This window comes from Lethenteron reissneri, unplaced genomic scaffold, assembly GCF_015708825.2.
Source record: "Lethenteron reissneri isolate LAM-NWPU_2019-01 unplaced genomic scaffold, ASM1570882v1 scaffold_1640, whole genome shotgun sequence".
NCBI lineage: Eukaryota > Metazoa > Chordata > Hyperoartia > Petromyzontiformes > Petromyzontidae > Lethenteron > Lethenteron reissneri.
Window position 1 is genome coordinate 3,634,232 of NW_026891378.1, and position 10,485 is coordinate 3,644,716.

At 48.3% G+C, this 10,485-nt stretch overlaps 1 protein-coding gene across 1 annotated transcript; it reads left to right on the plus strand.

Annotated features, from left to right (window-relative positions):
• The first annotated feature begins 915 nt into the window (after positions 1 to 915).
• Positions 916 to 5,653, plus strand: LOC133339133 (tripartite motif-containing protein 14-like). The gene is made up of 4 exons (XM_061547258.1): positions 916 to 1,182; positions 3,154 to 3,176; positions 3,580 to 3,674; positions 4,965 to 5,653. Exons 1-4 carry the CDS (start codon positions 916 to 918, stop codon positions 5,513 to 5,515), a joined length of 936 nt encoding a protein of 311 aa, XP_061403242.1. The 3' UTR covers positions 5,516 to 5,653.
• The last annotated feature ends 4,832 nt before the right edge of the window (positions 5,654 to 10,485 follow it).

The window sequence follows — 10,485 nt, forward strand, 5'->3', positions numbered from 1 at the left end:
AGGCGGATGGAGGCCGCTCGCAAGGTCGTGCAGGTACCAAGTCCGGGGTAGGGTTTGTGATGGAGGACAACTCCATTCATTCACGTGGACTTCCATTTGCTCTAAACACATTTTTTGACTAAAGACAAACCGGTTAATACACCTCAATAATCAGGATGAGAAAAGTTGTGGTTCTCATCTCCGCTGAGAAACACAATCAGTGGTGGAAATTCAAGATTCCCATATCACCTTACAGTTTACCACATCAACGACTGCGAACTATAGTGGTCAGATGAGGTGGTACGTACCTCTTATCCAATTATCTGGTAGCAGAGTTGGTGGATCACACACAGACTATACTCTTTGGTTATTTCGGTAAAGCCACTTAGGTATAAAATAAAATAAATCACGAAGTTTCAGGCGCAACACAAGCATCCGTCATCAGGTGGGAAAGGCTGTTGTACACCATTTTTCTGAAACCAATCAGGATTTAGGGTGGCCAGGTGGCTGTATAGCAAGTGGTTTCATGATCCCCTCTCTTCATCCATACATATGTGGTTTTTCTCTCACAATACATCCATTTAAAGAGGAATTGGCCTAGCTTCCCATTTCATTCAGGCTCTACATGCTGAAGGCAAATTACAGACTTCCCTTTGCTTCATGCGAAGGTAAACAAAGCATAGTCCTGATAGCCTTGCACAATGAGAATGCCACGGAAGCTAAATGTACTCATGATGGTATTTTATTATGTCATTGTCAAACAGCCCCCGCCAGTTAAGGCGAATCGTGTTGTACTGAAAATGCACAGTGACGTTATCAGAGGCAGAAGTAGAAGGAGGCCTCAGTGCTGCAGACTCATATCACTGTCTGGACACGTTCACAGTTGTACTCAGCTCACACCGACCTGAATGTCATTTCACAGAGGACCAGAATTTAATGAACAGAGATGGTATTCATTTCTCTTTGCAGGAATCCATGACAGTTGAAAAGGCCTCAATCTCGGTCAGATTCACCCGCGCGAGAGCAGCGTTGGATGTGGAGGAGAAGGCGGCTTTAGAGCAAGTGGAGAAGAAAGGGCACAAGCTGCTGTCCCAGATCGAGAAGGAGATCGCTCGCTACCAGCGCGAGATCAGCGAGCTCCAGGCAGCAGCCACTCGCCTGCAGGCCCTAGCGCAGGAGAGGGACTCGCTCGCGTTCCTGCAGGTGAGCGATGAGTCTCCAGTGTCGCTATTGGCACAGAGCCCTCTCACCAGCAGCAGCAGCAGAGGGAGGCTGCTGAATGAGAGCTCGCTTCCACTGGGCTTGTGAACACAGCTCCACTCATTGATTCGCATCACAGCTCCAGTGACTGCCATTTGGAAGCCCAGCTCATATTTTCTCAGTTAAATGAATTATATTTCCTATTCTTTAACAGATTCCCATTAAGTTTGTTTCATTGTGATTATAAACTAAATGTTATTGGAATTGCATTTTTAAATAAACCTTACAATAACAGCAATAACAATGTACACGGTAATCATGATTATCATCAGCCATGATCTATCCACTGATGGATGAAGGCCTCCCCAAGCCGTTGCCACATCTCTTGATGCCGCGATGCAACAATCCACCAGCGCCTGCTCACGAGCCGATGTCATCTCTGCTTCCTACTTTGTGGACCTCCTCTTGGATGCGCTACCTTCAGTGTTCCTATTATGGAAGCTAAAATAAATACGAGGTCTCATACGCGTATTAATGACATTCTTGTGTATTCACCACCACTTCTGTAAGACCTGCCACGTGTGCATTGACGACAGAAATTAATCGCAACACTGATTAATATCAACTGGTCTCACTCTGAAATAGTTGCCCTGCAAATCAGTGTTGGTCCTCATAGGGGTGGCAAGATGTTAACTATCTCGCCTAGTATACCGAAGGTCGGGAATTTGATCCCAACACTGACGACCTTATACATTGGAGTTTTCATGTCTCTTTCCTTGGTCTCATAGATTTTTCCCTGGGTCCTCCAGTTTTTCACACGTGCGTTTAGAGTATTGAGCTGCTATAAATTCCCACGTGATGAACCACTTCGTGAGCTATCATTTGGGGCCAGGTCGCTTCTGAAGAGCTCTATCGCTCAGTGGGCCTTACATGTACATTTTTTAAATAGTAGTTTATATTTCGATTTAAAGCTTTCGTGACTGCAGGGATTCATCTTCTTGGTTCTTTCGGTAAAGTCACGTAGAAGGAAAATAATAAAATAATAAAAATAAAACATAATAAAATTATTCTCACGACGTTTCGGTCACAACGCAAGCAGCCGTCTTTAGGTGGAGAACAGGTCTGTCGAGAGACAGAGTCTGAATGGCACGCCCCAGGCGTGGAGCGACTATTTATGCTGGGATGGAGGGGCGAAGAGCGTCTTGACAAAAAAATTTGCATATCAAGAGGAATTCGTTTAGCATTAGAAGACGTTACATCAGCAGAGGTTAGTGTAAATGCGATTGGTAATACCAATCGCATTTCCTTCTACGTGACTTTACCGAAAGAAACAAGAAGATAAATCCCTGCAGTCACGAAAGCTTTAAATCGAAATTTAACCTCCACTAAGGGGTGGGTTTCCACAAAACTTTAAAATGCTTCAACAAGCTCCGGTATAAGAAGGCTCAGCTAATCGAGTCTCTCGCCTTTCTGAAGAGATGCCGCGACTCTAAGGTAATAACAATCACATTTACACTAACCTCTACTGCTGTAACTTATTCTAATGCTAAACGAATTCCTCTTGATATGCAAATTATTTTGTCAAGACGCTCTTCGCCCCTCCATCCCAGCATAAATAGTCGCTCCACGCCTGGGGCGTGCCATTCAGACTCTTCTCTCGACAGACCTGTTCTCCACCTAAAGACGGCTGCTTGCGTTGTGGCCGAAACGTCGTGAGAATTATTTTATTATGTTTAATTTGTATTATTTTCCGTCTACGTGACTTTACGAAAGAACCAAGAAGATAGTAGTTTATAGTTGACTTTCAACTGGTCTCACTGAAATATTTGCCCCGTAAGTCAGTGTTGGTGATCATGGGGTCATAAGCAAATACTTTGGAGTTTACATTCCACCCACGGTGTTGCAGTGGGAACTCCACTGATCACAAGGGATTGGAGGTAGAGTCACAGTAACGCATCTCTCTTTCTCCCATAGGGGCACCTGGAGGAGACTTGCAGGTAAAGACGACTATCACTCACGACTCGACACACGACAACATGGGACTGAGTGTGGGGTGCGGGCAGTGAGACATTGGCTGTGTGGGGATGTTGTGTGTAGTGAATGCTCTGTGATGGTGCCGTATGTGGTGAAGCTCTGTGTGGTGATGCTGTGTGATAAGGCTGTGTGTGGTAATGCTGTGTGGTAATGCTGTGTGATTATGCTATGTGTGATGAAGCTGTGTTTTGATACCGTGCGTGGTTATGCTGTATGTGGTAATAGTAATTCTGTGTGGTGATTCTGTAATTGTGAGATGAGTGATTATGCTTTGTTTAATGAGTGCCTGTGAGATGGAGCTGTGATGATCCTGTGAGTGACGATGCTCTGCGTGAGACAGTAGCCATGTCTGTTCTGCTTTCACAGGACAGGGAGGGTTACAGCAGATCCACCCTCAGCTCCCACCCAAGAGGACATTGCCTCACTGAAAGTCCTGGAGACAACTGGAGTCAAACTCCTGTGTGAGTTCTTCAGTGTGAATCATGGGTGATGGGGCCATCTTGACAATAAATTATCCCCATGTGTGTGCACGAGGTCGACTCAGACTCAAATAATTACCTGGTATTTTATTAACATCACCACTAGGGAGACAAAGGCGGCCAGGCGTAGTGCTGGCTACCCACCCCTTCGTGTGTCGTGCCAGCCTTCAACGGTGCTTATTTACCCCCACAGTCTGTAAAGGCTACACGGGGGATGTCTTTGTTTACATCCTGGAACCTGATGCGGTGTGTAAACAAACTCGCCACTAGGAGACCAAGGTGGATGGGCGTGGTGCTGGCCATTCACCTCGTGTGCCATGCCAGCCTTCATAGACTCTCACGGACAGCACTTGTCCCAATTGTCTGTGAAGGCTACACAGGGGATCTTTGTCTTTGTTCACATCCCATTGCAGGACCCTATTGAACAACACTATGAGACTCAGTGTGGTGTTCTTGGGTAAATAATCAGCATTACGAGCCAGAGGTAATTGTGATGTTGAGATGCAGTGTGTGCCTGTGAATGTGTCTGTGCATTTGTGCATAGGGGAGCGGTGGCATAGTGGTTACCACGTTGCACTACGAACCCAGTTACCTGGGTTTGATTACCCGCCATGGCTAACATCAGTGGCAGGTGATACCTGATTCAGTTCTGGGCCTCTGCGAGGCAGTTTCAACCTCAAATGAGTTCCTTATGCTGGTAATGGTCATAATGATGGTGATAGTGGTCGTGATGAGGATGGTCGTAATTATGCTGTTAGTGATGTGAGTGATGGGAATGGTGATAGCATTGGTGATGGTGTTGTTCGTGATGTCAGTGATGGTCGTGATGGTAATGATGGTGACATTGGAGATAATATAGGTGGTGATGGTTGTGATGGTTTTGCTGATGTCGCTGATGGTCGTAGTAATGATGATATTGGTTATGTTGATGCTGGTCGTGTTGGTTATTTTGGTGATAGTGATGAAGATGGTGGTGATGGGAATAGTGGTGATGGTAGTGATGGTGGTGATTGTTTGTGATGGTCCTAGTGGTGGTGCTTATTGCGATAGTGATGTTGTTGATGTTCATAGTGTTGATGATGTGGGTGATGGTGATGTATATGTTGTTGTCATCGATGATATTGATGACGAGGATGCTTGGTGATGTGTATGTTTGTGATGTTATTGTTGATGGTAAAGATAATGGTTGGTGATGGTAATGTTGATGTTGGTGATGGTGGATGATTGTGATGACAGTGTTCTGTAGTGATGTTGTCATCGCTGTTGTCACAGACGGATGCTCACCGACTCTGGACACAAACTCAGCTCATAACTACCTCCAGATCTCCTCGGATCTCAGGACGATGACGCTGACCGGTGGCGCCCAGGGTCGCCCCTATCACCTACACCGGTTTAATAGCTTTGCACAAGCCCTGTGCTGTGAGAGCTTCTCGTCGGGCCACCACTACTGGGAGGTGGACGTGGGGGACGTGGAGTGGTGGCGGGTGGGATTTGTGTACGGGACGATCCCACGGAAAGGGAGTGGTGCTGCACAGCGGCTGGGAGGGAGCAACGCGTCCTGGTGTTTAGAGAAATGTGATGACAACTTCTCAGTGTTTCATGGTGGAGTGAAGACTGCACTGTCGGTGAGGGGGGCCCCCTCCCCCTGCAGAATCGGTCTTCACCTGCACTGGGAGGGGGGGCTCCTGGCGTTTCACCGCGCCGACTCCATGGAGGTGATCCACGAGGTTAGGCAGAGATTCTTGCAGCCTCTCTACCCTGGGATGTGGGTGTGGCGTTTTAATGAACCATTGAAGATCGTGGATCTGAATCGTGCATCCTGAGGATGAGGATAGATAGAAACCCAATAAATCGAGACAGAAACCCAAGAAACCGAGACAGAAACCCAAGAAACAGAAGAGAGGGGGGATAGTGAAGAGAGGGCGAAGTGATAGTGAGGGGAAGGTGGAACGGAGGGTGAGGGAAGTTGAGCGTTAGGGGAGGGTGAGGTAAGGTGAGGGTTAGGGGAGGGTGGGCTGATGGGAGGGTGAGCTTAAAATTGAGGAGTGAGGTGAGCATGGAAGGGGAGAGTAAGGTTCAGGTTGGTGTGCGTGAGTGATGTCGCTGGTGCAGTACAAATCGCCGGTGTGGAAGTTTGAGGGATTTGAATTAAATCTGAGTGGGGAATCAGCGCAGCCCCAGAGTCTGTGTGGCCGCTCCTTCACCTGCAGTGCTTGCTCGCGTCACCACGCCTCCTAATCCCTGCGATTCACCATCATCACCCCATCATCATCCCATCATCACTATCATCAACATCATCACCAACAGCATTATCACCACCACCATCACTATCATCATACACCATCACCATGATTACTTTCAAAACCACCAAAACCAACATAATCACCATCACCACCAACATCATCACAATAATCACAATCATCATCATCATTACCATCATCATGATCATCAATACCACACAAACCACCATAATCATCATCACCAACATCATCATCACCACCATCACTATCACCGTGAAAACCATCATCACCTCATCACCATTATTACTACCACTACCACCTTCGTCACAATCATCGCCATCATCATTACCATCACCATTACTATCGTCACCGCCATCATCATCATCATCTCCCTTCCTCCTTCGCAAATCCCTTATCTCCACAAGAAACATTAAAGACATAATACACACCACGTATCGTTTTAGTCACCACATTATTTGCAGGCACGGCCTTTTGGGAGTGCCTAATTGAAGCGGCATTTAGTTCAACGCAAGCAACAGTGTCTCATCAGCAGCAGAGTCAGGCTCGCGTGAAGCAATGTATGATTGTTGAACTTATTTCGTATCGTACATAGCCAACGTACGTAGCCAACCATGCTTATTGGAGGTGCAATGCTGGCGAATTTTCCAGATGTTCATCAGAATCAGGGTTCTATTCGCCATGAAAATTCGCACAGACAAGGAATTTACTTTGGCAGGAAGGTGCATACATTCAACATATAGGAATCTTAAATCTTAAATAAATCGTGCACAAGTCTAACTATACTAAAGGTACAAAGTCTAACTAATACTAAGGGGCTAAAGTATGTAAAGGTTTTGAATAAAATAAAATATATAATATAAAATAGCTATAATATACAATATAAACATACAGAAATACGATTCCAAAGAACACAGGATGATATGTTACTATCCATTGTGCAAGCACTTCCAAGAGTTCATGAACAGTGAGCCTGGTGAAATTTGGGGAGCGCATCGTCAGTAGTGAACCTTTGGTTCCTAGGGTGTTTCGGCCTTTCATACTATACACCCTCCCCAAAGGCGGCCAGCGACAGGGTGATCAATCCTACGCTTGCGTCCCATTCCCAATTAGTCATAGTAGTTGCCTTGTTATTGATAGCCAACATCCCATGGGACTATGCATGGCAGGGGTGTCCTCCTCCCTGAGTCAAGCATTGTTGACTGCATACCTCCCGGCCCTCTCACTTTGGGGCCCAGCTGGGGTCTTTCCTCTTCATCCAGAGCCACTGACTGCTGCCTTCTGCCGCCTCCGATACAGCTCTGATTGCCGAACACTGGCTCTGGCCCTTAATTCCCAGGTCTCTAAGCAGTCTGGTTGTAGATGTTGCCACAAAACCTCTGCAGCCCACCTCCACTGGTCGGACTTCTGTGTTCCAGCCATGATGCCGTGCTTCAGCAGCTAGATCGGCATAGCGCAGATGTTTTCGCTCATAAGCCTCATCTACTGAGTCTTCCCAGGGTACTGTGAGCTCAATGATGAAGACCTTCTTGAGCGAACGGGACCAGAGCACCATGTCAGGTCTTAGGGTGGTGGTTGCGATCTCTGGAGGAAACACAAGTTGTCGGCCAATGTCAGCTAGCATTTTCCAGTCGCGGGCCAAGCGCAGCTGGTCTCGCTCTAATGGTGTAGAGCCGCTCTTCGGTGGTTTAGCCCCTTCGCGGACAAAGGTCGTCCGTAAGGGGTGTGATGCTGCTGGGGGTGGTAGGGAGTTGGTGGCAGCTCGCTTGTCCTCCAGGGCGGACGCAAGGTTTTTAAGGACTTGGTTGTGACGCCAAGTGTAGCGTCCTTGGGTGAGGCTTGTTTTATACCCTGTGAGAATGTGCCTGAGGTTGGCTGGCATGGAACAGAGGGCACAGTCCGGATCTTCACCATACCATTGGTTAAGATTAACTGGTGTTGGAAGGACGTCATGTTGCTCTGATGGAAAAGCTCAACCGCCTCGCTTCCATGGCAAGGTGTCATTATGCAGATAAATTGTTAAAGTCAGTGTGAGCCATTGGCCTTGTTGAAGAGGCCAGCAGCGGATGGGAAGAAACTGTTTTTGTGGCGTGAGGTTTTGGTCCTGATAGACCGAAGCCTTCTGCCGGAGGGGAGTAGCTGAAGCAGAGAGTGTCCAGGGTGGGAGGAGTCGGCCACAATCTTCCTCGCTCGCCTCAGGGTCCTCGAGGTGTGCAGGTCCTCTAGGGTGGGCAGATTGCAGCCAATCACCTTCTCAGCAGTGCGGACGATACGCTGCAGTCTGCTTTTGTCCTTGGCAGTGGCAGCAGCGTATCAGATGGTGATGGAGGAGGTGAGGATGGACTCAATGATGGCTGTGTAGAAATGCACCATCATTGTCTTTGGCAGGTCGAATTTCTTCAGCTGCCGTAGGAAGGACATCCTCTGTTGTGATCTCTTTATGAGGGAGCTGATGTTCAGTTCCCACTTGAGGTCCTGGGAGAGGATAGTACCCAGAAAGCGGAAGGACTCCACAGTGTTCACTGGGGAGTCGCACAGGGTGATGGGGGTGAGTGGGGCTGTATTCTTCCTGAAGTCCACAACCATCTCCACTGTCTTAAGAGCATTACGCTCTAAGTTGTTCTGGCTACACCAGGTCACCAGGTTGTCAGCTTCCCACCTATAGTCAGACTCATCCCCACCAGAGATGAGCCCAATGAGGGTGGTGTCGTCCGCAAACTTCAAGAGTTTGACGGACGGATGACTGGAGGTGCAGCTGTTGGTGTACAGGGAGAAGAGCAGAGGGGAAATGACGCAGCCTTGAGGAGATCCGGTGCTGATGGACCGGGAGTCAGAGACTTGTGTTCCCAGCCTAACGCACTGCTTCCTGTCAGACAGGAAGTCTGTGATCCACCTGCAGGTGGAGTCAGGCACGTTCAGCTGGGAGAGCTTATCCTGAAGCAGGGCAGGGATGATGGTGTTGAAAGCAGAGCTGAAGTCCACAAACAGGATCCTGGCATAGGATGCTGGGGAGTCCAGGTGCTGTAGGGTGAAGTGGAGGGCCATGTTAACTGCGTCGTCCACAGACCTGTTGGCTCTGTAGGCAAACTGCAGGGGGTCCAGGAGAGGGTCTGTGATAGCTTTGAGATGTGCCAGCACCAGGCGCTCAAAAGACTTCATTACCACAGAGGTTAGGGCGACGGGTCTATAATAATTAAGTCCTGTTGGCCTTAGCTTTTTGGGCACAGGGATGATAGTGGAGGACTTGAGACAGGCTGGTACATGGCATGTCTCCAGTGAGGTGTTTAAGATGTTGGTGAACACTGGAGACAGCTGGTCAGCGCAGTGCTTGAGGGTCGCTGGAGAGACAGAGTCTGGCCCAGCTGCTTTGCGGGAGTTCTGCCTCTTGAAAAGTCTGTTAACCTATCCCTCCTGAATTGAGAGAGTCATCTCTGTAGTGGGGGGGAGGGGGGGGCCTCTTGGGTGGGAAGGGGTAGTTCAGGACAGTCCAATTGTCTTTCAAATCTGCAGTAGAACTCGTTCAGGTCGTTGGCCAGGCGGGAGTTGTTAGTGGTGTGGGGGCTCTGGGCTTGGTAGCGGCATTTAAAATCCAGTAAATCCTTGTGGAAGTGCTCGCCTTGATCCTACGAGTACACTCCCATGTTCTCCTTGAATTTATCAAGATGGGCATAAAGGATATGGGCTTTGAGGGACATCCTACAGCCCATTGTGCCGTAGTTCTTCACCAGCCTCAACCAGCTCCACATAGTTTTTGACCTTGTGTTTGCCCAGAAAGACAAAAAATCGGTGCGACAAAGCTGTTCCAAGCCGCTTCCTCCTTGCTAGTGAGCTTCTTGGGGGATTCATTGCACTCCAGGATAATCTTTATCTGTGATCCGATGAAGACACCGGCTTTGACCTTTGCCTCAGACAGCTTAGTGAAGAAGTCTTGAAGGTACTTGAAGGCTGACGACTCTTTATCTCCAGCTCTGACAAATTGTTTCATAAGGCCCAATTTGATGTGCAGCATTGGCATCAGCACCTTCCGGGGGTCCACCAATGGCTCCCACTTGACGTTGTTCCTCCCCACAGAGAACTCGATCTGCTGTGGCCAGTCCCGCCTGTGGTAGTGCGCCTTGGTTGTCCCTGCTGTTCCAAAGGCAAATATAGCAGGGAAACTTGGTAAAACCTCCTTGGAGACCCATCAGGAATGCCATCATTTTGAAGTCTCCGATGACCTCCCAGCCGTACTCATCAGACTGCAAGTCGTCCAGCAAGGTATTGATGCTGTTGTAATCCTCTTTGAGGTGCACCGAGTGAGCCAGGTGAAGAGACGTGTACTTGTTACCATTAGGGAGCAGCACAGCTTTGAGGCTCCTGAATGAGCTGTCAATGAAGAGGCGCCACTCATTCTGGTTACAGGCGATTCTGATTGCCACGAACAGACTGGTCACATTGTGGCAGAAGAGCCCATCTTGACGGGTGAAGAAGCTGCAATAAGGTTGGTGATGCTTCCTCTGATCTGCGACTTGCACACTTTCATCCAACAAGTTCCA